The 26,741-nt window shown below is 50.6% G+C and overlaps 1 protein-coding gene across 2 annotated transcripts in view; it reads right to left on the bottom strand.

Annotated features, from left to right (window-relative positions):
- SLCO2A1 (solute carrier organic anion transporter family member 2A1) overlaps positions 1-26,496 on the bottom strand; it is a 29,864-nt gene extending 3,368 nt beyond the window's left edge. The window contains exons 1-9 of one of the 2 annotated variants that reach the window (XM_076341801.1): positions 26,305-26,496; positions 13,816-13,953; positions 11,590-11,752; positions 7,606-7,821; positions 5,393-5,491; positions 3,604-3,737; positions 2,347-2,428; positions 1,000-1,164; positions 265-454 (exon numbers count right to left, since the gene is read on the bottom strand). In XM_076341801.1, the coding sequence (XP_076197916.1) occupies positions 265-454; positions 1,000-1,164; positions 2,347-2,428; positions 3,604-3,737; positions 5,393-5,491; positions 7,606-7,821; positions 11,590-11,752; positions 13,816-13,953; positions 26,305-26,394 (1,277 nt within the window). In that variant the 5' untranslated portion in view covers positions 26,395-26,496. The remainder of the gene's footprint in view (positions 1-264; positions 455-999; positions 1,165-2,346; positions 2,429-3,603; positions 3,738-5,392; positions 5,492-7,605; positions 7,822-11,589; positions 11,753-13,815; positions 13,954-26,304) is intronic. The other variant, XM_076341802.1, reaches the window with a different exon arrangement.
- Between the last annotated feature and the right edge of the window lie 245 nt (positions 26,497-26,741).

Raw genomic sequence — 26,741 nt, 5'->3', positions numbered from 1 at the left:
TGATGTGGACATGGGCGCACTAATACTACTAATTTCCCCTTAGAAATCCAGAATGAAAAAATACCCCCTGCTTGTTTGGTACGGAAAATCAGGAATAAATGCCCTTCCTAAGCTGTATAATGCTTAGATCTCCTCCAGGCAGTGGGATTAAGGAGCAAGCAGTAGCGTGGCAATGTCTACTGCCTCTTCCCCTCCACCTGCATGTATCCCACCCCATGGATAATCAGGTCAAGAAGCTGGAAACAACCCAAGCACTTGCGTTACCTGGGGGGGTAGATCCCATTGATGTGCCCTGTGGAGCAGCCCATGAAGAAAATGGGCAGGCAGATGAGGATGGAGAAAACAAGCACCACCACAGCAAACCGGGGGATGGCCCGGAGGGAGAAGGCAAAGCGTTTCATGATGATTCCTCCTAAGAGCATCCCGAGAGCTGCTGCTGGCAGGTTCACAGCTCCTGCAGAGGAACAAAGGCGTTAGCTGGGGTCCTGCCTGCCAAGCACCTCTCTGCTGGCAGGGGGTGGAGGTAGTGGCTATGTGGACGTCGTGGTGGTTGGGAGAACCCACAGACCCCACCGTTACCCAAGGCAATCAGCACCCATGAGAAACCTCAGCCTCAGGAGTCTGGCTTAGAGATGAAAGATCAAGCTTGGTGCATAATTGCTTGCTCTTGCCAACTTCTTTAAGCATCCAAGTGATCCAGACCTGCTTCACCCATTTGGTGGGGCTGCATGTTTTCAACGAGAGCGGTTGCTGGCTCGCAAGAGCGAGCGAACAAATGTAGACAGTCTTAGAGAGGGTGCAAGACAGCCTGGCCTTCTGCAGGCATCTCAGGTCAGGAAAGTCATCAACCATTTCGAAGTGATCCCTAGGTCTCATCTGAAAATGAGTTTCCAATGACTTCCTCCCGCAGGATTTAAAAAGCCTGGGGAATACGGGCAGGTGGCTCCCCGTTGATGGATATTTTTCACCCTACAGCTGCTGCTGCCTGGCTGTGCTCACCTATGAGAAAGTTGGCATATGAAGAGGAGGCACCGTACTGCTTCTCCAGGAACTTGTTGAGGAAGGTGGCAAGTCCTGCAATGACTGAGGAGAAGCTGCACTGAGCCAGCACCAGGAGGATGAAGAGGGGGTTGAGGAGCAGCCTGAGAAAGATCTTTGGGAATCCTACAGGGAAACAGCAGGGAAAATGTGTTTTGGCCATGTGATCCTCACATCAGCAATTCGTACTGTGAAAAAACCCTACCCTTACACCATTCCCAGTGAGTCAATACAAGGTATGTCTAAGGCCATGGGAAAATGAAAGGAGAGACACCCTAATTTGGCCCGGCAACAGTCAGGACCATGGCCAAAGTGCCCTGAGAAACGAGGTGGAGGACCAGCTCTGCCCACCACCCTCCCTCCCACGCTTTCCAAACTCACAAGCCTCCGGAGCACTTAGCAGCCACAGTGCAATTGTTTTTCTGGAGCAGGGGCCATACCCTCGGGGGGTACAAACGAACAAAGCTGCAGGGGTTTTGGCAGAGCCCCGCCGGCTGTGCATGGGCTGTGCATGGGCAGGGTCTGGCTCCTGCAGCTGATGAACACATTGTATTTTCTTGGTGGACATCATGTCCCCCTCCCCAGCCAGGACAGCCTTTCAGCAGAGGCGGACTGACTCCAGGCTCCTCAGGAGCAGCTCTGTTTATTTGGTCTCTAATTAGCTTTCCCCTTCTAGCAGAGTGCGCCGTGGAGACCCAGCGCTGTTTGTCAAAGCCCAGTGAGAGAAAAGGGAGCTGACAGCCGCAGGATATGACTGCAGTGGATGGAGAGGGAAAGGAGGGGGGGGCTTTAGCTGGAAAGAAGTCATCATGGAGCTAAAAAAAGTCATTAAACTGATCTGTCTCATCAGTGACATCCCTACTCAAGCCCGTTTCAGCCACGCATAAACAAACTGGTGTAAGCTGCAGTGCGGTGACCTTCTCAAGGCGGCAGCTGATGGCGCCGGCAGCCCCATGCCCTCTCCTGGAGCCGTGGGTTAAACCACCCAGCTAGCATTTTCCAGAGTGCTCATGCCATTTAAGATCCTCAAACCCATTTTCAGAGATGATTCAGGCTCCACAGACCTCAACATCGCTGTCTTACAGCAAGAGAGAGGCTGTGTCCATCTTCCCGTAGTCCCCAGGGAAGGGCGCGCTACAGCCCTTGAGGTGCCTGAGCTGGCCCTGGCATCTCCACGCAATGTGGTGGAAAGACTCAAAGGCCTCCAACAAGCACTCTCAGCTTGAAAACACTGGTGTGGTGGTCTCCACCCACCCAACATGACCCGGCGCCCCCGATCACCCTCGCCTTTAAGTGCCAGCCCTTTACTTTTTATAAACTCCAGCAGGGAGGTTTCTTCAGCCACCCCCTTCTCCATCTTCCTGAGCATGCCAGCCTCCATGTTTGGCTCCTGGGGAGGGAGAGAAGAGCAGCCTGCGGTGAGAGGGGAGCACCCATGTGTAGCACCGTCCCGGCACGTAGCAAGGCTTGGGAGGAGCAGGGTCTGTCCCAGATGCCTTTGATCCCCTGCCAAGCTTGATGGTTTTCCTGGCCATCACAGCAAAGAGGTGAATTATCACAAAAAACACTGCAGCCCTTGAGCAGAGCTGCAAGACAAAAGCTTGTCCTGCTCAGAGAGGTTTTAAGAGCTTGGAAAGCTTTCCTCTCCTGAACCCTGACAAGATACCTCTTTTTTAATTCTGCAAAAGGTCTGAAAATGAAAGTTGGAGACAGGTCATCTCAAGTCTGGTGAGTCCTCTAGCTATAACGATGAAATATTTTGGGTTTGATTTTGAACTTGAAAGGACTGATGATTAAACAGTTTCAAAACAAAACAAAACTATATTTGAAACTAAACCAGTTGGGCTTGGCTTTGAAAACACTGAAATGTTTTGATAGTTTGGCATCTTTTAAAATTTGTTTTAATGGGAAACTTGTCTCTTTTCTGCATTTTTTTCCCAAAGGAAAAGCCCATTTATCGAACCCCGATGCCCAGCTTTATTCCAGTGCTGCTCCCATGTATGCCACACTTGAGGATGCTCTGCTCCGAGCAGGGGCTGTCACTGAAGATGATGCTGCTGGCATCAGGGGAGCGTCACCTTGGAGAAGGTGTTGCAGTGAGGAGTTAAGATACAGCCATCACCAGCAGAACCAGGTCAGACACCCCAGGAGGGTCGAGTCCCCACGGACAGACCCCTACCAAGGAGGACTGCATGCAGGAACCCCAAGAAGCCACCCAGCCATCACTTTGCCCCAGGGAAGGTGCAGGTCTACCCAAAACCTTCCCAACAGATGCTGTTGATGCAGCTGGCAGGAAGGGCATGAGGTCTGGTTTTGGTCTGCTGAGCTGTGTTGGTTCTGGCTTTCCAGCTAATGGTGAGGAAGTGAAGGGTCTAGTCCTTCACGTGTTAGAGGCACAGAGCTTGTTTGGAAGACTTTTCCCTTGTGAGAAGTTGTAACCACATCTGAGAAGAGTTGCTGGGCTCCCTTCCTCCCTCCCACCCCTCTCCTCTGGGACCAGGTATCCCCTCCCTGAGCGCAGCCCTGGCACCAAGATGTTCTGGCCCTCTGGAGATGAGATCTCACCTCTCCTTTCAGCATGTACCGAGGGAAAAAGAAATAAGGAATGGATGTCAGCACCAAGCAGCCTGAGGAGATCAGCAGTCCCAGCCACCAGGCTCCAATCCACCGCTGGTCCCTTGGTGTCAGGGTCACTGTAGCTGCAAGACACAAGGAACCATCGTAAGAGCTCTGCTCCTGCACGTCTAAGGGTGAAAGGGGCAAACATCCATGCAAATATGGACCGGTGGAGCACAAAGGGTCCACGTGGGCACAGTTCAAGGGTGTCTCCACTGGCATGGAAGAGCAAATGGATGGAGGTGGGAGCTCCCACCAGCATTGGTAGCAAGAACAGCCCTGGTCGTGTTTGACCTCCTTTCCCCTGGCCAGGATCCTGCACCGCCACTCCCCATCCAAACTGTGCCGAGCCTCCCAAATGACTGTAGGATGGATTTAGTCAGCATCGAAGTATGCTGATGGCACAGGTTCAACTCTTCCCCGCCGAGCCAGCCAGCAAGGCGGTGATTACGGGGGCCCGACTCCATCCTCCTCTGCCTGGGGCGTACGGTGGGTTTGGACCGTGCTGCCTGCCAGGGATGCTGAGACAGGGACCGGGAAAGGGCACAGCCGCTTTCCTGGAAAAAATTGCTCTCCCATTGTTCCAGGCTTGGTCACTCTCTGCTTGCAGAAACCAAGGGAAGGACCTGTGCTGGCAGAAGAGCGCTTGTTAATGAGCCTGGTTTCCGAGTGGATGAAACTCTGGGCGCCTTCTCCGGAAAAAGGAGGAGAAGGTGAGAGCCGCTCCGTCTCCAGCACAGACATCCTTCGGCTGGGCCAAGTGATGCTCACAGGAGGTTGACAGATTGCTTGGCTTGGCATGGAGACCGCATCTCCCCATCGCCGGGATGTTGTGGCTGGGAAAGGAACCAGCAGCAGCCTCTGGGTGGGAGCCCTGTGCCAGGGTGTGGCAGGAGAGGAGCCCACACCCCACTGAAACAATTGCCCCGCTTCCCCAAACAGGACCATTCCACTCTGGAGCTTGGACGTCATCATGGAGCGACCGGGCAGAGGCTGCTAAATCTGTCTGCCGCCATGGGGAGCAAGCCAAGGCTTTTTGCCGTTTCCTGCCCCAGGTTCATTTATTATTCTTATCAGGCACCGGACAAAAATGTCAGGCGAGCTCTGATCTCTCTAAGGAAACACAGGAAAAGCCACATTAATGATGGAGCTGAGGAGAATTCTTTAGCGATTAAGTTACCAGAAATAATAAGCACACACCGCAGATAATGAAAATAAGCCCTGCGGTGGCATTGGCTTGGTCCCTCTTTCTGCAGATGCTGGTGAAGGGTGGTGGGGAGGAGGATGATTAGACTTGAGCCTTCCTGTGCACCCGCAGGGCAATGGTTGCCCTGTGGTTGTCTTCTCCATCCCTGGATGCTTCAGATGTCCCTGCTTCTCTCCACCACCCTGCTGGGGTAGTGTGATACTTCCTCAGCGTGGTGGCAGTGGGCAGACCTCAAAAATGACCACCAGCGCTTCAGTGGGTGGGTGTGCCCATGAGTGCCCATGAGTAGGACATTGAAACATCCCTACCGCAGGGCTCTGCTTCAGTGGTGGCTCAGGACCATCTGTAGCCTTCCTCACAGGGAGATGGGGTGGAGAAGTGCACTGGGGGTGCTATTCCAGGTCAGGTCTTTCCAGGGAAGTGGGTTTTGTGGGTCACGGGACTGGTAGCAGAAGCCACCAGTCATTTCAGAGTGACCTTCTGACTCACAGAGGCTTTTAGGAGGACCATCACTACTTGAGAAATACTCACCAGTGTCAACTCTTCCAATATCCACGAAGAGCCGCAGCACCACGGATCCCAGCAAGTATCCAAAAGCAGGGCCGAACACAGCGATGGCAAAGAGGATGGCTGAAAAAAGGGAGCAGAGAGCACCAGTGTGAGCAGGGAACTGTAGCTTCAATGCAGATACGGCTTTTGTCTTCCCACGTGAGGCAGGAATTGTGTTATGACATGCAGAGGAGAGAAACCATCTTTTATCAAGTGGCACATGATAAGAAGATCCTCATTGCTCAGATGCTGAATGTGGTGTTTATCTAACAGGATTAGGAGGAGGGCAGGCAGCTGCCTGCAGAAAAAGTCCCTCTGCTCTGCTGCAATCAAGGCTTTGCCGATGTGCTAAAAGTTGTCAGCTACATTGTGAATATCCATGATTCGCTGTGACAAAGGGGGGAACCCCAGAGAGCGGCAGGATGGTGGCATCTTGGGCTCCTGCAGGTGACGGAGACTTTAATCTCCTACAGGTACAGGAGGCCAAGGAAACAAAGACATCTCAGTCCTTAGATCCAAGCAAAAACATTTGGTGCAAACTTCAGGGGAGGTGAAAGATGCTGAGAGCAAAAAGGCCAGCAGATCACCCTCGGTTCAGCTGAACTATCTCGTTCAAAAAATAGATAACTTGGACCTAACCCGTAAGGTCAAAATGTTTCCTTTTGACTTCTTTGGAATGAAAGGATTCAAGTTTCCTCCCTGAAAGAAATTGTTTGCACAACCTTCTTAAGATGTTCAAAAGGAGACAGTTTGCTTGAATTGCATTGGCCATTTCTGTGCATTTTGCTGGTCTGGAGACTTTGAGCATACTGGGTATGAAAGTGCCTGATCCCACTGCTATACCTCAGCTATGCACCTATTTTAAAAGCTTTTTTTTTTCCAATTAGGCAAAGCAGTGCTTTTGTTTCTACAACATAAACTAAGTATTGAAGGGCAGGGTCTTTAGAGAAGGAATATTTAACCTCATACATAGACAGCAGTGTTCCCTTTCATAGGAAGATACTGAGACCTAAAACAAAACAAGCCTCAAATGGCAATGGTATTTACATTGTATTGAGGCAATCCAGACTCACAGTAGCCATACCCCCTGACACGGACATTCCCACGGCCCTAAAGTGACCACCTATATTATAAAGAACAAGCCAGTCCCTTTTTCCTTCATCTTCAGGACCTGCAGGTTTTGGAATCCAAAGGGCACTCAGAGGTCCTGAGAACAGTGACCCCTCGCCGCAAGGGGGAAGACAAGGATGCTCTGTCCCTCCGTTTGCCAGTCCAGACTACTATATTTGAGCTGAGAGGAGTGAGTACTACCTGCCCAGAAGACTTTCTGCAGGGCTTTTAGGCAGTGCAGCAGCCCTTTCCAGCAGGAGCTCGGAGCAAAGCACGCCTGGGTGGGTCTAGAGACCCTGCCAAGCACTCCAGGGCTTGTCCAAAGCCTGTCCTTGGGAGTCTAATTCCGAAGGCTTTCCTTCTCCTTTAGCGCTCACCTTATTTTGGAACATCTGCTTTCGACTCCTAAATCACTCTGATGCCTTTGGCTGCTTTAAAGACATTGTTTGGCATGAGGAGGAATCAGGTTTTTAAATAACTTATGGACTGAGCTCAAAGCTCACGTAGGCAGGCCAGCAGCAGATGGGTTTTGCCATTCACAGGGAAAAAATTGCAGTTTAACATGGAAGCCAGCACCTATCTCTTTGCAATCAAGAAGTCCTCCTGAGCCTGGGAGCCCCCACTGGGCAGGGACTGATTCCACAGCAAAAATGTTGATTTTGAACCCTTGATGCAAAACCTGTATTAATTGGCTCCTGCAGGCTGTCATACCTCTGGTTAAACCATGATCAGCCAATGCTCAGTAAGAGCAGGAGATGGCCTCTGAGAAGGTTTCCTTACTACTCTTTCCCCCCATGGATGGCATAAGTTCTCACAGACACAAGGAGGAAGCCCCAGCTCATCCATCTTATCTCCTTGCCCTGATTCTTTGGCTTCCTAACACCCACACCATAAATATAACCCTACAGAGAACAGCTGACTATCAAGGGGAGAGACAGCCCAGCGTTTTAATGGGGGAGGATCTCATCTGAGTCCCACTCGCTGCTCAACCCGTGTCCACAGGTTCCTCTCCAAATGAGCACTTCTACATCTCACCTCTAAGGTCTGGAGGAAACAAAACAACATACAGCAACTGTCCCACTTACCAACGTACAGCGGGGAATTGTTTGCTTCTGCAAAGTCATCTACATAGGATATCCCAAAGGGCTGGATGGGAACCGTCCCGATTCCAGCCAGCAGCTGGGCGATGACCATCATTGCCCATATACTGCTGGCCTCCTTCTGGGGATCCTGGGTGGTGTTTGGGCACACAAACTTATTCTCTGCATAGCAGAGTTCAGCCTGGACCTGGCTTTTGTTACCTGAAAGGGAGAAGAACGAGCATTACAATGCTGGGCACGTCCCCTGCCTCCTCCCACACTAAATCCCTAAATACCGGAAATCTCCCAAATTTGCTGAGTAGGCACACACTGTTGGATTTTGGATGGACTGCTCATTTTATTTAGCAGTTCTTATCACCTTTCCCTTCCTTTGGGGTATTATACTGAGGTCAGCATAGCAAACAGCCAGGCTGTGATTTTTATCAAGCTTTTAAAGACAGGCTGATCAGAGAAGACGGAAGCAAATTAATTTCTCCTGTGAAGGTCAACTCTGCAGCCCAGCTCCAGCGAGCTGCATTTGAAGTGTCAGCAGAGGATAAAAAGCTCTCCATCAAAGCTGCAACAATGCTGGACCCAGCCAACTGACAAAATCCTTTGGACAGATGGTGTCAAAGCCAGTGGAAAAGCCTAAATATTCATGGATGGAAAAACCTGTTTTTCATGCAAAAGGAAGGTGTTACGGAGCAAACAGAGTAAGTCCTGGTCTTTCGATGCTAGCTCTTCCCACTCTGGCTTTTCTTTTTTTCTTTTTTTTTAATTATTTGTAATTAGTTCAACATTCCTATCATGTCTTTCTTGTTAATGTAATAACTGTGGATTTTCTACACTTCTGAGCAAACAGACATAAAACAAAAACAAGTATTTGTCAGGTGATTAGGGATTTTCATTGGCGTAGTGCGGCAGCACATTCCTGATAGTAGGCCACCACAAAAATCCTTATGTAAGTCCATTTGAAGCCACGTTGTCTAAAGGGTCCACACTGCCAGACAGAAGGAAGCTCCTTTTCTAATAAAGATTTTACCGCAGCAAGAGAGAGCCACAGAAGCCTCCCATGCCAGATTGCATGCTGTGGAGCAAGGCCACTCTCAGTTTAATGAGGGCAAACCTAACCCATGGCTGGCTTTTTGTTATCAGTGGTCTTTGCTCCCTCGTGGTACCCGGGCAGGAACAGGGAGCGATGCTTTCTGGGGAGACCTGGCTGCCCTGAGCAGGACACCCTGCCCCTGAATCTCCATTGCCCTCATCGCTCAGGAGCAGCCTGCCTCCTTCCAAAGCAAGGACCTTACTTCTTCATACCGTCTGGACATGGGGAGATCTTCACCCTGCTCAAGACTGCCATGCAAACTCCAACCAGGACTGGAGTATCTTCATGGGCTGTAAATACCGTGTCAAGACATGTATGGCTCCAGGCAGGGAGCAGGATGATACCTGCTCCTTCGACTTGTTTCCTTCACAGTAAGAGCAGCCCCTGTCCCAAATCCTGACCAGTTCATAGCCTGACGCATGAATTAAAGCTGTCAGAAAACTTGGCATGTGATGCCTGATCCGCTCTCCAAACCAGCTGACTTGAAAAACATGGAGACATTTGAGGCTGCGTAGCAGGGAGGCAGCTGCAAGCCAGCAGAGAGCTGGTCTTCATATTTCTGCGTCAGTGCTAGCACACTCTCAGCCCCATGCCGGGCCATCATTTTTAATAACATTTCATGGGATCTGGGCTTGCAGATCAGCCACGGCGGCGCCAGATTTCCTAGAGCTGATGTGGGAGAGCAAAGCCAGAGGACCTCTAACCCTTTGGTGGGAGCAGAGATTGTCAGGCACCTGTGAGCAGCTCTGTCCTCGCTGTGCTTTGCTCCCCATCTGGGACTTGCATCCTGTTGAGCTGTGGCAAAGTCAGGACCTAACTAAAGGGAGCAATTTGCCTAAGGCCACCCAGCAGCTCCCTGGCACAGCCAAGGCTCCCTGAGCCCAGAGGATCAGGCTAGGACACAATGCACGGGGCTCAAAGCCTTTCCAGGAGAAAGTATCTTCTAACTACAGGTGGAAGGCTTTCCCTGGCTGGCACTGCTGCAACTGCTGCCATCCTCCTCGGTGGCACAGGTGCAGGGGGAGCAACTTGGCACAGAGCTGAGGTGACTTAGGGTTTTCAGAGGTGGCAATCCCCAAGAAGGCTAAGGCTCATTGGCATCCCAAGGATTTAAGGGCTGAAGTCACTTTGGGAAGACCAAAGCCAGCCTTGTGGCACATGATGCAGGCTCTTCTGCGTATTGCTTTCTGCACGGAAACTGGAGCTGTTGTCGTACACACTAGCTTGTTCCCAAAGCCTGCCCAGTTAAACCAGTAGCTCTCCTCAGTATGGATCATAAGACTTACTGGCTAGAGCAGAACAGGCCCTGGGGACAGGAGATCTTAACTCTGCTCTGTCACCCATATACTGCTCAGCAGCAAGGAGACAACCTCACTTCTCATGCTGAAATACCTCTGTGACTCCAGTAAAGATAATGTTCCTTTCCTTTCCAAAATGCTTTGGGCTATAGGCGAACCATCAGCTGCATTTGCGTTCAGCCTGGGTTCTCAGCAGGGCTGCAGGGAAGCCAGAAACACTCCAGCAGGAGTGTTTGCTCTTCTCCCTTGCACTGCCACAGCTCTCAGCTGCCTGCAGTGAGACCACCAAGAGTAACGTCTTTTGTCACGCACAAAAACCAGGAGAAAGGAGAAGAAGGTCAAAGCCTAGCTGGTGCAACAAGGCATACACACACATGAAGACTGCACTTTCAAGCCTTCTTATCAGCCAGCTGAACTGCTTTGCCCCCAGAGCATGTGAAGACTGACTTACAGTGCCACAGCTATTAACTTCTTGAGCAGATAAGGGCCATCCAAATGAGACTGATATGGCAAGAACTGTTCTGGTATGAATCCAGCTCAGCGTTCAGAAAAGCATGAAGCCTCAGTGGCAAGGTACTGCAGAGCCTTTGAGCCCCCTCAGGAAATGCACCAGTGCCCCAGAAAAGCCAGAAGTGAAATGATTTGTCCACACTCACACAGGGCATCAGCAGCAGAACCAGCATCTCGTGCATCCCAGGGCTTCTGCCCCAAATCCGCTGCCCTGTATGCTCTCTCTGCTCACACTCTCTCCCTGGCTGGCTTTTTGGATAGCTGAATGATGTGTCATCATTAATAACAATGCTGTCATCATTAGCCAGTAATGCAGCTTTAGAGCTGCAGCTGAGGCTCTTCTGATGCGACAGAAAGCAAACCTATTTCCAGGATGCTCAGGAGCAGGTTGGAGGGACCCATGCCACCCGTGCAGAAAACAGGGACATGGCGTGCTTAGAGATCTGAACAGAGATGGGTGGGCACAGCCAGGAGAAAAGCATATTAAAAATAACATATTAAGCTAGTTAATTAGTTTTCAAGTATATTTTATAGTATACACATGGAAGGATATGCTCTTTCACTGAATGTTGAACCTCCTTACAAATATTCCTGGGGTGGCATGTCTGTGTGGGATGATGGCTATCTCAGGGGTCTCAGCCCTACAGCAAGCTCGTTGAGCACTGATGGGAGGGAGAGGTGTCTTGGCAGCCTGGAGAGAGAGATCCTGCCTGCTGAACTTGAAACACAGACTGCTCCCTCTGGAGGCCTTCAGGAGCATCTATGGGGATTTTAGGTACTTCACCATGACCACAGCACTCAGCACCTGAAACCGTGGCTCAAATGACATGCACAGAAGAGGTGGAAGGGATGCCACATGTAATTATTGCATTCAGAAGGGGTTGCAAAATTATACTGAAGTCAGGCTTAAAATAGTAAATCTCTGCCTTAAGTCTTTCCTGCCAAACACTGCATTTAAATCGTGTGTGCGCTGGATAGAACCCCTCTTTTTGGGTAGGCATGGATAATCCAGCCCAGAGCAACTGGAGATGGATTTGTGCTGGGACAGCTCATGGTGATAAGGATGAAGGCACTTACCAGCACTAAGCGTGGTGTATTCGTAAGGGTCTGATAGGAAGTGGGGCAGGGTAACCAGGAATGCTCCCAGCGCCAGCAGCAGCCCCCCCACGCCAATCACCCGTGGGCGGTGAACTCGGCTGCCGAAGTAGCTGACGAAGATGATGAGGACCACGTTGCCAATCTGGAAAGGGCACAGCAAAATGGGGAGAACGTTAGAAGATGTCACGGAGGAAGTCAAGACTCTATAACTGGTCCCCCATGACTGTGTCTGGGTGGGTGGAGAGCTCTCTTATCAGGTGGTGTTTGATCCCCACAAAAGCAGGAATGGGACAGCCCTTCACCCTACACATTCACAGCAAGACAGTGCTTCCTTCTCATCAAAAGCCAGCGGGCTAACTCTTTGGCTTCTGTCACATGTGTGCATCCCTTGTTGTCATGGACAGCTTCACAACCTCCTTGTGATCTGTCTGGGGCTTTTTTCAGCACCCACACATGCCCCCCACCCCATAGGATGTGGCATAAACTAATGATGCCCCCAAACACAGCAAGAAATGAAGCATATTGCCTCCATTCCCATGACTAAGCAGGCACGAGCCCAGCTACAAAGTCCTGCTCATTGCAAATGTTTGTGACTCTGGACATTTGCAACTGCAGATATGATCAGCTAAAAAGATATGAAAACATGCAGCTTACTCAGGCAAGGGAATGAACACCATAAAATTACCATTACATGGGCTTTGTCAGCTTGGGACAAGCTAAACATTATTTTAACCTTGGCATGTATGGCTAAGAATACTTTTTATTTATGTTTACATGGGCTCCCTTGTTTGTCTCTTTGTGGTTTTTTTTCTTAGAATTGCTGCAGTCATCAATGTGAAAGGATTGTGGTCCTGGACAGGCAGGGGAGCTCACACAAAGCTGGAGTAAAGCGCAGGAATCCCTCTCATAAAGCAGAGAAATAAAGATATATCAGTTGTCTGAAAGCTGTTATGTTTTAACAGCATGGCATATGTCCTATTCCAATCCTTTTCCCTGTATATTCTTGCAGTAACAGACTGCTCTATGTAATGTTTGCTTTGGTATTACTTTTCCAGGCATTAAGTCTCATAAGTATAAATAATTTCTCTAGCAGATGAGGAACACACAGGTTACAGAGGTATCACTGCTGTGCGTGGTGGGATACTCTGCAGGGCTTAATTATGCCAGTTCAGGATTACCAATGTTACAACTGTCCACACTGGGTCTCTTTCTTTGCATGGTTTGGACCTAGTCACAATCAGTGGGAAGTCCTTCACTAGTCTCAACAGGCTTTGAACCAGTCTTTTTAATCTTGGATGTAGGTGCTGGTTGGGGTGAGACCTGGGCATCTACTTCCCCAAGGACCTGGGAGGATTCCCAGTGCTCAGTCTCTTGGTGGAGGATCCCATGTGAGAAGACTAGCTGTATGCAAGGTGGGCCGCCACCAAGCACTTCTGTCATCAAAAGAAAGTCTCTCCTGGCAGGTCTTTTCCTAGTTGGCCTTGAAGAGCTACCAGAAAGGATACAATTCATGACAATGTGAACTAGAAAACTTATTCCAGAGGAGTAAGTGATTAGAAAGTGTCTGTGGGAAAATCCTTGGCCAGCTCAGCAATATGATGACAGTGAAAGTCAGCCCTTTGCCACAGGGCCATCAGGAGCTGGGACCACTGGAGAAAGGCAGTAGATCTTGGAGAGACTGCTGGCCAGGGTCTTCTTTCAGAGAAAGCTGGGAATGACTCAGGTCAGGGTCATTCCTAAAGCCAATGAGACACCTATGAAAACAGATACTTTTACTGGAACTTGCTCATGGAGCTGTAGTTGTGTGGGTACTACTCATAATAAAATGCTCTTCCTCGCAAAAGCTGTAAGAACTGTGACCAAAGGAGAAGAATCACATTGCATGTCTCCCAGGCGTGTCTCTGCTGGAGATGTATGGCATCCCAGGGTAGAGTGGTCTCCTGTGACGCAATCTGCTTTCTGCTGCTGCCCTCCAAGGCCATATCTTCACCACCTAACCCCACCTTCAACCTCCCAGCATATGGTACAGCAGGAGTGAAATGTGAAGAAATGTCCAAGTGTACAGCAACATCTGCTTCATCCAGCATGTGTAGGCATGGCCAAGGAAGCACTGAGTGTGAACAACCCTGAGACCCTATTTGGGGAAGGTCCCCCTGTGTTCTGGCCACTCCTGGGAGCCCCCTCACAAGCATCTCACCCAGTTACCTCGTGCAAGCTGGAGATGAAACCCGAGGAGAGACTGGAGAGCCCAAAGCGCTTCTCAATGGTGGTGAGGCTGCTCTTGAAGTTGGCACTGTAGAGGAGCTGGGAGAGCTGGAGAAGCCCGTGGCACAGCACAAACACCTGTGGGCAAAAAAATGTGCCATCCCAGTTAGTACCCAGTTAGTGCCCTGCTGATGTGTAACTGCTAGAGGCCATGCCCCGTGTGAGGGATTTGAGAGTCATATGCACATGGACTCAAGATGGCCAACATGGCTGCATCTCTGACATGCAACAGATCTACTGAAGGGCTGAGTCCTGGATCCCTAATTAATTTAGCTTTGCAAAATGAATGATGCAGTGTTCAGAAGAGAGGGCAAGGAGCTCTGTTTTTATCTTTCCTCTGCTTTACCGTTATTAATATTCATTAGTATTTGCACTGGGGCAACCCTTGTGCAGCCCTCAAGAGCAACCCTCCAACCCTAGGAGGACCTGTTGCACTGGGAGTTGTACAATGGTAAATCAGTGAGACAGGCTTGACTTTGCATAGACTTGGTGGGTGCTCCTGAGACCATGTTAAGAGGCTATCGCTGCAGCTGCCATGCCACAGCTGAAAGGGAGCCATGCTGGTTTAGACTACCTGAGTATTTCCAGTCAGCCTCTTGGATTCACTCGGCTGTAAAGCCAATTAACAAAACCTGCTCCAAAGGGTGTTGCAAGAAAAAGTTGAAAATGGGGTTTAAAAGCCCCAGAGGGAAAGGATGAATTATGCACAACATAGTCTCACTACTGGAAGACCTCTGTAGTATTCTAAACCCAGCATCTTTCCCTTGAGCCAGGCTGTGAGCCGAGCCAGAAACCAAGCTGAACGGAGGCAGAGCTTGCCTGGAGCACAGGAGGGAATACAAAGAGTTTATGGGGCAGAACAGAAGCACAGTCGAAAGCCCGGGTGGCCTGGGAGAGGAAAGCACTCTCAGCCGGGGATGCAAGAGGCAGCTCACAAGTGTCTTTTGATCTATATTTAGTCAGAAGAGTTTTCCTTTATTTTTCTTGGAATGGAATGCGTCCACACGGTGCCAAAAGTATTTTAAAATAATTTAAAAAAGAAAAAAAAAAGGGCAAAGGTCTTTTTATTTAAATTCACAGGAAATCAAATATTTGCTGAATACCGGAAGCGTGTCCCACAAAGATAACGGCGGGAAGCCCAAGATGATGAATGGGGGATCAAAGGTACTGCAGGGCTGACAAATTCCTTATGTCCTTGGCTAGGAGAGCAGCAACACTTGTTATTAGTATTTATTTGAAATGGCGGTAGTGCCCAGAAGCCCTGACCCATTGTGTGAAAAAAAAACCCCCAAAAAACAGAAAAAGAATGAAATTGTCCACCCAACACGGAGGATGCAAATGCTGTAGGTGGGTGGAGTGGCTTTTTGGGGAGCAGAGGAGGATGCAGAGCCCTGGGGATCTACCTGGGGCTGGTCAGGCAATTGCAAGAGAATTTGGATAGGAGAAGATGGGAAAGAAGATGGCTTCCTGGGAAGCTTCTCCTGCGAGGGAGGAAAGCACCAGCCAGAAGACACAGCTGGGTATCTAAAAGGATAAGAGATGGGACAGATGCTGACAGACGGCGGAAGAGAAGAGGATGGAGATGGAGGGGAAAGAGAAAATGGAGCCCTAGCAATGTGAGGGCAAGCTGTGAACAACCTGGAGACCACAGAAAAGTAGAAGGATAAAGACAAAAAAAGAGGGAAGAAGGGTAACAGGGACAAGCTGTCATCATGAACTCCCCAGCCACATCTTGGAGGGGTGTCAGCAGACAGGCTAACATCAAGCAGGCATCTGCCACCATGGTAGCCAAGCAGGAGAGGACAAAGTCCCAGGCTGGGACTTTGCCCCGACCAGAAGCCGCAGAGCAATGACGTGGGGTGTAACGTGGGAAACCCTCCCAGATAGGGACAAAGTGGAAGTGAAACATCTGAAAGTAAACTCTTGAAGCAAAATGACCTCTACACCTTCCAGCTATCAACTCCTACGTTCAAAAGCCCATCCCAGCACACGGTCCTGTGGATGATAGCTGGATCCACCACCTTCACCTTCCCCAATCCTGACCTGGGATCACCATGTAATTAGTCCAGCCGGGCTGGTCTGGAGCAGAGAGGTGACTCCTGCGAGGATGAGAAACGGAGAGGGGATCTTGTTGCCAGAGGACATTAATTTTTGTTCCTGCAACTCTGGCCAGACCCTACTGAAGTCATTCAAATAAGGAAGCACTGGCTAAACAGTGGAGGGCTGGGACTGCCTGAGATGCAGAGCAGCTGGAGGGAGAGCTCTCCCAGTGTGAGGCATTAGCTGGAGAAGCCAAGCTGTTTACCAACAGGGAGGGAAGAGGGTGGATCACCAAGGCTGAATTTAGCGCAGCAAATGTCAGCCTAATTCCAGGGCAGACAGGGAGATGAGAAGTGCTGGGGAGAGAGTGGATGCTGGTAGGGAGGGAAGATGAAGAGGAGAGGCAGCCTGACTCCCCCAAATACTGGGGTTGGCAGGGGATGGAGAGAAGGTAGAGGCATGGAAGGACCATGGGGAATCAGCACTGCGTGTGCTTCACAAGAGGATGGAGGGCAGGAGATGAGAGGGACAGGCTGTGGTCAGAGAGGGCAGGCAGGAAAAGGCAGAGCTGGCAGGAGATGGCCTGAGATGGGGTTTATGCATTGGTGATAACCTGGAGATGGAAAAAACGGGGCCATGGATCCTGAGATGCCTGGGAACAAGCTGGGGCTGCCTGCCACGAGGGAAGGCAAGGTGGGAGAAATGCAGCTAGAGAGCACCAACAAGGGGAGAGAAAGACTTTGGGGTACGACTGCTCCCCCCCTGCCCATGAGTCCTAATCTGGCTCCTGCAAGCAGGATTAGCAGGAAAGGCAGAAGAGCAGGAGGGATGCTTAGGGGACCCGATCCTGCCCCCTGCTACTGCTAGCACTGAGACCACACAGCAGCCTCAGCCCTTGGATGCTGTCACCCAAAACAGTCGGAGCAAAGCAAAACAACCTTTGCTCCAGGACTTGTGCAGCTGGAGCTCGGCTTTTCCAGATGCACTTCAACTGTCCAGAGGTAAGAGATGTGCCTGATTTAAGACCTCCCCTGCATTCAGCAGACTCAATTCTAATTAGAATAACGATCGCCCAAACCTTGAAGGCTCTGAGTGCAAATAGCTGGGAGAGGGGCTTACTTGGAGGGCTCCCCAAAAGGAGCCTGTGCACCGCCTGACCTTGGCACTGGCCAAGACGCTCTGGCTGGGAAGAGCAGACCTCTGAGGCTGGTGGAGATGAAGGGCACCGCTCTCCTGTGTCCCCTCGCAGGTCTTCTCAGGTCTTCACAGGTCTCTCCCATCCCTGTCCCTTTCCCCATACGTTCCCATCCCCACATGTTCATGCTGACCACCCACAACCTGCTGGTCCATGGAAACCAGCACTGACCTGGTCCCTTCCAGCTGCAGAGAGCACCAGATGTGCTGCGCTGGCCCCCCGCACCTGCCGAGCAACCCCAGGAGGGGATGGAGTTGCTATCATCCATCTTCCATAACACTTAATGAAGAAGGGGTTTTTAAAGAAGAGCCAAACTCATTTGAAGGGAGGTTTTGCTGACACAAAGCTGACACAATGGCACTGAAGGCGAAGGCATGGTGGGAGGTTAAGGAGTCGGGGACACTCCCGTGAATACAAAGTGCTGACCCTCCAGAGCAGATGCTCCCATCACAGCCTGGTGTATTTTTGGAGCTGCAGGCAAGCAGCAATTGCCGGCAGCCAGGGAGCAGCGCAGAGAGGCCAAAGGCATGCACCCACACTCACACATACAAAATCCCCTCTTAATCATCCCCATGTTTCCTTCAGAGCACCTGAGCGATCCTGACTCCAGGCTGTTTATACAAGACACTTGACTCCTTTCCAAGACGCACTTCATTTAAAAGGGAAGCAAATACCTGGGGGAAGGTCCCTCACAGACACACTGCTCCCCCCCACCCAGTTCGTGGGGACTAGCACCTCCCAGGGCAATGCTTTTTTTTAAGGGAGAGAAACTCACCCTGTTGCAGGAAAGAGAGGGGAGTGGTCCCTCCATGGTCTGGACAACACTTCTCAGGTTCAAAGCAGAGATCTGGCAGCTATTCGGTCAATCCCAACCCAAATCTCCTTCAGGGGAGACGTGTTCAACAAATACTCAACCCAGAGGGCTGGTGGGGCCAGGGGCGGGGGGCAGGCTGGGCTGCAGGCAGCGCCCAGGCATGAGGATGCTGCAGCAAGGCTGAGATCCTATATTGGCACCAAGATGTCCCCGTGGGATGCCAGGTATGGCCACAGTGGCTGGTGCACTCCTGGGAAATATCTGAGGCAGGGTTTCAGTCCTTGCAGCCACCTTAGAAGACCCACTCGCACCCTCTCCACTTCCCTGAAACTCACAGGGAATAAAATAAGGCTCTGGGAGGAGAAAGGAGGTCTTCCAGCCTCATGCTGAACCCATAAAGCAGACAAGGATGAGGAAGCCAGAGCCAGGGTTAAACCTGTCCTTGAGGTGGGTGTTCTTGGGGTCAGAAGCTTTTGGGGTCAGAGGGAGGTTGCTGCTCCTGGAGCTGGAAGAATGCACTGGAAGCAGGCACTGTTGCGGGCACTGCTGTCAGGCAGCAGGTACTTGCATTACCCCATGTCATATACTGGGTCCACTAAGCTGTATTCCCTTATCTCATGTGTCTCTCTTTCCATATTGCTTATGTAAGATAATGCACTGTTAACACTGTCACTAGCCTTAACAAACAGGTACATGGAGACTAGACTTTAGAAAAGCCTATTATGAAAGGTAGACTGTTTCATAAGAGATTTTTTGGGGGGGAGCTTCCCTTGGTCTCCAAGGCAGCCAAGAAAATGCTTGGCAAGTTGGGTTAAATAAGAAAAAAATGCAAACACAAAGTGCTTCATAACCCCAGCATGCATGTGTTCAACATGGGTCAGAGTCAAGGCCAGGTAAAAAAGTTCAGGTTTCTTTTTATTTCAAAGGAGTGAACTGCCTCTGTGGAGCCTCCTCCAGGATCCAGGAGCCTGGCTCTGCTCTGCAGGTACCAGGGAGTTGGGAAGATGCTGCTATGTGCGGCACGGCCACTGCCCCTTCCTCTCTGCCACCTGGAGGAGTTAAGGGTTAATTCCTTGCTCCGCTTCCACAGCTTCATGCTGTAGTAGCAGCACTCACATCCAAAGTCATCCCTCACCTAGTTTTTCAGTGTCTTCACCTTGGCAGCCTTGCCTGGAGATAGAGAAAGTGGAAACGGTGGTGGTGCAGCTCACCCTGCGAGGAGAGAGTATTGGCAGCTCCTGGCTCCAGCTCTCACGTGCACGCACCGGTGCTAACCTCCATGCCCAGCAGCCTTCCCATGGCAGCGTCGCTAACAGCGTGGATGGAAAAAGCCAGGGCTTAATTCATTAGATGGATGCAAGAGCTGACTGGGGAGCTGTAAAGAGGAGTGGAGAGCTGTTCCTAGCTGACTGATGACACCGAGGTAGGACATGGCCAAGAGCCAGAGTTGTTGCAGGAAGGCGCAAAATGAATCTGGCTGGAGTAAATGTTTGGAAAGGACTAGGAGTAAGGATGCTCTGTTAGCTCTTTCCCTCCACATAGTACTATTAAAGTTGCATTTTGGGCTCCGGAGGGCCAAAGCAAAATTGTTTGACCTTAGTGGGAAGTCATGGCCCAAAGCAGGAGACCCCAATGTGCCCACCACTGAAGGCTTCTTCCACTTTACGCTCCTGAGGTTCCAAAGGGCAAAAAGAAAGGGGAGGGGTGAACTTTAGGAAGTAGCAAGAATATCCCCAAAATTTTAATAGTCAGGGAGAAGACAGGCTGTTTATTTTAGGGCTTATATATGATCAACACTCACTACACTAAGAGATCCTCCTGCAGTAGGACGGCTGAGATCACTCAGTCCAAAAGAAATATATCAGCTGGAAATGAAAAGTATACAGACATGCGTAGGGAAATACGTCCCTCCTTGGCATCTCTTTCCTACATGCAGCTGCCTAGATTTATAGATCAAAAAGCACCGTGAAAGATGGGGGGGAAAAAAAAAAAAAGCAACATTTCCACAGAAGGAACCAAATACCCTGCCACACAACACATCCCTTAGCACAAAACCTCTGAGCCTGGAGCATGGTCCAATGGCAGAAGTTGGCTCCTGAATTTTATTTCTACTGCAAAAAATAAACTAATAAAAAAATTAAAATTGTTAGGGATTGTCTGAAGCATGCCGCTGCCCAGATTATTAGTTGCAATGATGACTGTCTACTGCCAAGTAATCCATGCTTTACAACCCCCAATTGTCAAGTGCAAAGACAACATTTGCTCTTTTTGCAATGAATGTACACATGGGATTTCCCTGCACCATATCCCGATGCCCTTGCAAGATCTGTGCAAGCCCTGCTTTGCTCAGTTGCTGTAGAGGTAGCGCTCCAGGGGACATAAAAACATGTCCCTGCCTTAACGTGCAGGTGTGCATTGCAGATGTCAGAAAGAAAGGAGGTTTTTGGCTGCGGAGGATTGCTGAGACCAGACCCTCAGCATGTGAGGTGCGAGGGTTTGGTGCTTCCCAAGCTGCTGCTGAGAAAATACTCCTGCCTACAAAATATGATGTATATCGTTAAGCAGCCTTCTTTCTTCCTGCAACCAGACCGAGCATGCAGGTAGGTTGTGTGGTTGGGTCTTTGCTTTTTCATTTTTTCTGAAGGTCTTTTCTTTATGGTGCATCAGGATCCGATCATGATTTCCTTGAAGGTAGCTTCAGCTTGGCTTCGTTTTCCCTGACCCACAAGCGTATGTAAACACTCCTCTTGCACGCCCACAGCCCTGGCCATGCCTCGTGCTCTCTATCAGCGACACTCCTCTCCCATTTTGCTCATGATAATCTTATCTATGCTGACCACTCCTTGGTTGTGTTTGGGCACTGAATCACCTCGCCCCTCATAAAATTATCTTGTTTCATGTCTCCTAGACCTTGATCCCACTAAACTTTCCAACCTGCTTTATCATCTGGCTCTTCCCCATCTTCTTCCTTATCCTGCTGCCGGTGTTGCTGGTGAAGGCCAGGCGGTTCTTCTCTTTTGAAACCTGATCCCACCAAAATCAGACATAAACACAGTGTCGGATCCATCCAAACCCAACCTTTGCTTTCTGATGCCAGCACCATCACCACGAATGCTGGAAGACCCCAGTCACAGCGGGTCCCTCTCCCCATGACACCCCACTTGTCCTAAGGACCCTGCTTGCTTCTTTGCTACAAATGCTCATCCATCTCGCCATCTCTCCTTGCACAGTGCCCAGTATTGGAATATCCTTTTATTTTCTTGCTTAAACCAATGCCCCTAATCAACAATTACCTTCTCCTCTCGGTGCTTCCCTCTCCAAACGTACAGCCATGCTGTCTTCAGACCAATGACTTGATGAATCTCCTATTCTTGCTAACAGCTAAATAAAGCAATTCATAATCTTTTCCAACAGGATATGACAGCACAACTGTTACATCTCCAGGCTTCTGAAATACACTCTCTCAGCAAATTCCTTTAGTCCCTTTAAAGGGAGGGACAAAAAACTTGCCCTGATGCTGTTGGGACCTCAGACCCCAAGGCAAGGCTCCTGTTTCTTCTGCAGAAGGCATCCAGCCTCCCCAGGGAGGGAAGAGCTCCCCACTCCCGGCTGTTGCACCCCACATACCCCCAACATCTTCACCCTGGGATGCTTTAAAGCCTTATCACACTCAGAGCCCACAGTCTCCTCCTGACCTTCCTGTCCCCTCTTCTACACTCTTCCATACCATCCCTCTCCCTGCCCCAATATAGCACCCAATTTAAATCTGCCCCTAAGGCTTTTAAATGTCCCCCTGGACCCTCTCCAGCTGACAGAAGTGACAATAACTCTTTGTTATCCTCCTGCTTCCTTTTCCATGCCAGGCGGTCGACAAGGTAAAAGCCTCCCCCTGCCTGCGCTCCCAACCATTTCACACTGCTCCCCTGCGCTCTCCAGCTAACTGGCTTCCAGCTGAAACCAGTCCAACTCAGCTAAGTAACAAGATATTTATAAAGCTCTCCTCCTTGTCATGTTTCTGGGGATCCCGAATGAGCAATTAGCTATCAACTAAAACAGCACAAAACCACGAAAGAGACAATAAAGGTGAAGAAGCCAAAACATCTGAGGCACTGCAAATAGATAACGCCTTTGAAATAATCCTTTTTCAGTGGGATGTCTGGAAGGGCAAGGTGGGCATGACTAGGGACAGCGGTTAGGACTCTGGACCGGGGGTTGATGGGCCATGCATGGGTATCAAAAAGACTAACCATCCACTTCTCCTCCACCTTTCAAACCTGTTTTATTCCTTTAGGCTGTGAGGTCCTATGTGTCCCCAGTGCCACTGGGTGCTGGCATCCACCTAAAGGTTGGCTTCATCCCACGTTTGCCAAGCAGCACAACTGCAACCCCCCAAAATCCCAGTGCCAGTCAGCACAACCCTGGAAGCTCTGGTGAACTTCAAAGCAGGGGGCTGTCCTTGCTCATCATCACCCATCTCCACCACTGCTGTGGGATTACTGAGATACTCTAGGCTTCTCGTAGGGGACAGTGCTCAGCAGCAACCTCCCAGGCCCAAAAACTGAAGGCCTTTTGCATTCTGCTTTCTCTCTTCAAGGTGATTCAAGACAAACAGCCAGCTTCTAGAGGGGTTCAAACAACCCTGCCACATCTGAGATGGCACTCAAAAACATAAGCACAATGACCAGGTTTATTCCAGCTATGAGATACGGTGCAGACAGCAAACACACTGTTGGCTGAGCCAGGTGGTGCACTTAAATATCATCCTAGACAGAGCCTTGGTGCCATTTGGTGTAACTGCAGTATTAGCTACAGTCATTAATACCCACATATAACAGGGAGTAACTTCCACAGCAGCAACAAGGAACTGTCACCAACCGCATTCCCCTAGGGTACAGAGATCAGCTGTAAATGCCTCCCATGTCAGAGCACGGATACGAGCCATCGGCCCCATCCACAGGGCATTGCCTCCCCGAGCACCTGCTTCTGCACTGGTCATCCTGCATCCCCAGCAGTGCCTCCATACCATCCATCCCCAGAGCTGCCGTCCCCATCCGGCTCTTCAAATCCCTGCAGAACCATTAAAACCACTGCTTTCCACCATCATGCTCCTGCACCTCCAGACATCAGCAGCAATGGGGCCAGTGCTGAAAAACACCCTGAGAGCAATGGGAACCAGTGCAGGGAGGTGGCGCTCCCCGTTGTGGGGAACATGGAGGAGCAAGACAGTTTGCACAGAAAAATAATTTGTTATTTTTGGCCCCAGCCCTGCAAAAGGCACTCTGAAAATGATCCTGGCACGTGAGCCTTCAGGAATAAATATAAGCTTTGTGGTTAGGACTTGGAGCCTGCTACAACTAGGGGATTTTTTTGTGCTGGAAATACCATCCCTGTCAGAAACTGCCGTTGCTTATAGGAGGATGCTGCATCTAATTAATTTAACCCCCTTTATAACACCTGTCTCTCTGTGGGATGATGCCAGCAGCTTCCCACACAATTAGGTGCTGGATGAAAACTTTATATAATACATTATTTGCAGCACCAAGGTCTTCTTATACAAACAAGAGCTATAAAGCCATATAAACTGAGAAGTTTACTGTACGCCTTGCCCTCTGATGACCCATTCACAACAAAACAACTTCCCAAACCTGGAAATCCAGTTGTGGCACTTTGATTTTCTACTAATTTTTTGGGGCTGACAACTGCACACAGGCTAGTGCTTTTCTACCTTGAAGCAGTTATTTTTTTAATGTATATATATTTTTAACACAAATGTCACAGCACAGGAAAAGTGAACAGGTCAGGAAAGGGTGGGGGATGTCATTGCTTGTCAATTTCTATACATTTGCTTTTTAAAGCAAGAACTTTTCACCAAGGGATAGGTGTCCTGACTCCCCACCATCCCAGACGGTACCTATCATACGTCTGATGCCAACAAGCATGTTTTGATAGAGCTCAAACTGTTCCTTAATGTGCTTGCACGGTGCTGGTGTTGGGCTGTGATAAATCGAGGGCTGGTTCCCCTTGATTTAGCAAAAACCTGTTGACTTTTTAAAACAAAAGTGTTTCTTTTCACGTGCTGGTTTTCCCTTAGTGCAGCTGTATTTGCACCAGCTAGGGGAGGCGGGAGGTGGGGTGTCTCTGGTGGCATCTCCTGCTCCTGGGGTCACTCTGCATGTGGTCCACAAACAGTTGCCACACCAGGTGCTGCAGCACCACTCCTCCCTCCAAAATCACCTTCTAGGACCCTCCAGACAGGCTCAGTGGTGGGTGCCTGGCCAGTCTGGGGAGCTCCAGGCTCCTTGCTCATTTTGAAATTAAGACTTCAGCCCTCCAGCTGGCACCAGACGCTGGGCGATTTGAGCTGGAGCTGACGGGCCCAGGCAGCCGGCCAGGCACCTCCCAGCACAGCCAGAGCTCCTGCCACCAGAAAAGTGACACCCCTGTGTCATCTGCCCTCAGCCAAATGCCCCTAGGAGGTCCTGGACACAGACCCTGACCAAGTACCCTTGGGTGTGTGGGGTGCTGAGCGCCCAGCCCGACTCCTGCGGCATGCACAGCCCACGTCCTGCGGCTGCCTATGGGATGCAGAAATGGATTAAGATTTCTTGGGGCTTTTTTTTTTAACCCCGAAGTTTTACAGCCTGAAAAAGGCATCGAGTTTGGCACTGTTTTTTCAGTTCCAGGATATTTTTGCAAGCATGCAGCTGAAGGAAGCTGTACATATTTCCAGGAAAGAGGATGAACTGCAAGAAGGGCTCTGGTTTTGGTGACGTTACTCACACCGAGCCATGGTCATTACTGGAGCAGCCTGGAGGGGGTTAGTGCTAACTTTTGCACCTCCACCAGAGGAGGGGACAGGTCACCAGTCCCCTCCAGAGGCATGTCAGAGTAGCCCAGAGGCAGCACTAAATTACCCAGGGTAATCTCAAGCTTTTCCTCCTGGAACTCACAGCCAAAAAGGGCCATCAAGTCACCTGCTGGACTAGCCCAGCCCGGGCAGTGGGGACCTTCAGGGTTGTAGGACTGGAAGATATCACCTGGGATGATGCCTCCAGCCCTGGGAGCCCCCAGGAGCAGCAGCCTGTTGGGAACAGCCCCATGGTACCCTACAGCATCCCCACAGCACCCTGACAGAACTGTTGAGGCCCCACGATTTGGTGAAACTTTTGCTGCCCAGAAACCAACCCCAAGCAAGCACAGCCCAAAGAGGAGTGGGCAGTGCCAACCTTCACACAAGATGAGGAAAGATGGGTGGCAAACAAAACCCAAACCCATCCCGGACCGCGATGCCCTACCCATGGCTGCATACTCCTGAAAACATGCTTAGCTGGGAAGCGCTGACAAACCCTTCCTTGCAGCAAACACACCCTCCTATTCAATAACACTAGTGGAAAAATCACACCCCAGCCCTGGGCACGACCGGCAGCACCAGCACAAGGGGGTCCTGCCAGCTGGTGGCCCCTCTCATGTATCCAAAGCTGCTCTGCCCATGGGCAGGTGCTGCTGGGAGCTGCTCTTCCCCCAGACTGCACCCGGCTGCTTTGGATGCCAATGTGCAAAGGTGCTGCCAAGCGAGGCACGAAAATCACCCCCGCCCAAGGAAGTCCTGGCCAATGCACGTGGATGTCCCAGCATGTGCAGCAGCCTCGGTGTCCATCCAAAAATGGGCCAAAATGTGCTGCATGGGGAAAAAAAGACAGGGCAAGGCACGGTGTAAAAGCACGATGGTTAGCAGGGTTTAAAACATGAGAGGTGGTCAGGGTGGCTGGTGTTTTCTCACTCAGGCAGTGAGCTCAAGAGCCTGAAGCTCAGGCAAGGACCATCTTTAAGATGATAGCTCTTGCCTTGCTAATAGGGGCAGGTGAGTAACTGGGCAGCCAACACCAGAAAACCCACTTCAACCCACCGAGATTTTGCTTCTGTCACTCAAAATGCCCTGCTTACCAAGGTTTTTAAAGCAAATCAGTGTTATTATAGGGCAGTGTTTTCTTTTTGCACCAGGATGTGGTTAATCATTCCCTAAGCAGCAGCACTTTGTGTACTGGATGCTGTGGGTAAGCTCCGCAGCTCACAGAGAGCTGCCCACACCGCTTCCACGGGGCACAACACCCACACGCCGTGCAGGATACCACTCTAAAACCCACCAAGCCCCCCAGCCCTTCCCATGTGCTGAGCAGGACAGACCTCAGCAGCATTATCCAGGACTGCCTGAGGAGTTGACTTTCAAATTCTGCATCTTAGCAAACACTCTTCGTTTTACTGGTGGTTTGTATCGGGGATGTGGGGACCCATGGGATGGGTTGGGGTCACTCTCCGCGCAAGTATCCTCCTCCCTCCCCGCCAGAGAAGCCATGCATCCTTGCCAGGCACCACTCCTTACCTTGATGTTGCAGAAGATACTCCGGGAGCAGGTGCTGGACCTTTTGGAGACGTCAACTGGGGACTTGCCGGCTTCGGGGTGGACTCCCATCGTGGCGGTTTCCCGGGGAGCCCCAAATAGCTGGGCTGCACACCGGCTCCCGTCCCTCTCCGGCCTGTCCTGCCACCAGCAGCACGCACGGTCTGCACCGAAAACCCTCCAAGCCCGTGAGTAAGGCAGGCAGCGTGAGCACAAAGTTTTTATAAGTCTGCTCTCGGGAGCGATGATGAAACCCTTTCTCCTCCCTCTTTTGCTTTGTGCGCCGAGGGAACTTTAAAGTCACAGGAAGCTAATGCCAGCACGCAGGGAGCAGGTGGGAGTGAAGGCTTGCCGAGCCCCGACCGGTTTGGGGATGGGGACCGCGGCAGTGTGACAATGCTTGCCCACCCGTGGGGGAC

The sequence above is a fragment of the Aptenodytes patagonicus genome, chromosome 6, assembly GCF_965638725.1.
Source record: "Aptenodytes patagonicus chromosome 6, bAptPat1.pri.cur, whole genome shotgun sequence".
In the NCBI taxonomy this organism is placed as follows: Eukaryota; Metazoa; Chordata; class Aves; order Sphenisciformes; family Spheniscidae; genus Aptenodytes; species Aptenodytes patagonicus.
The sequence above is the reverse complement of the archived record's forward strand: the minus strand, read 5'-3'. Positions and strand labels throughout refer to the sequence as shown.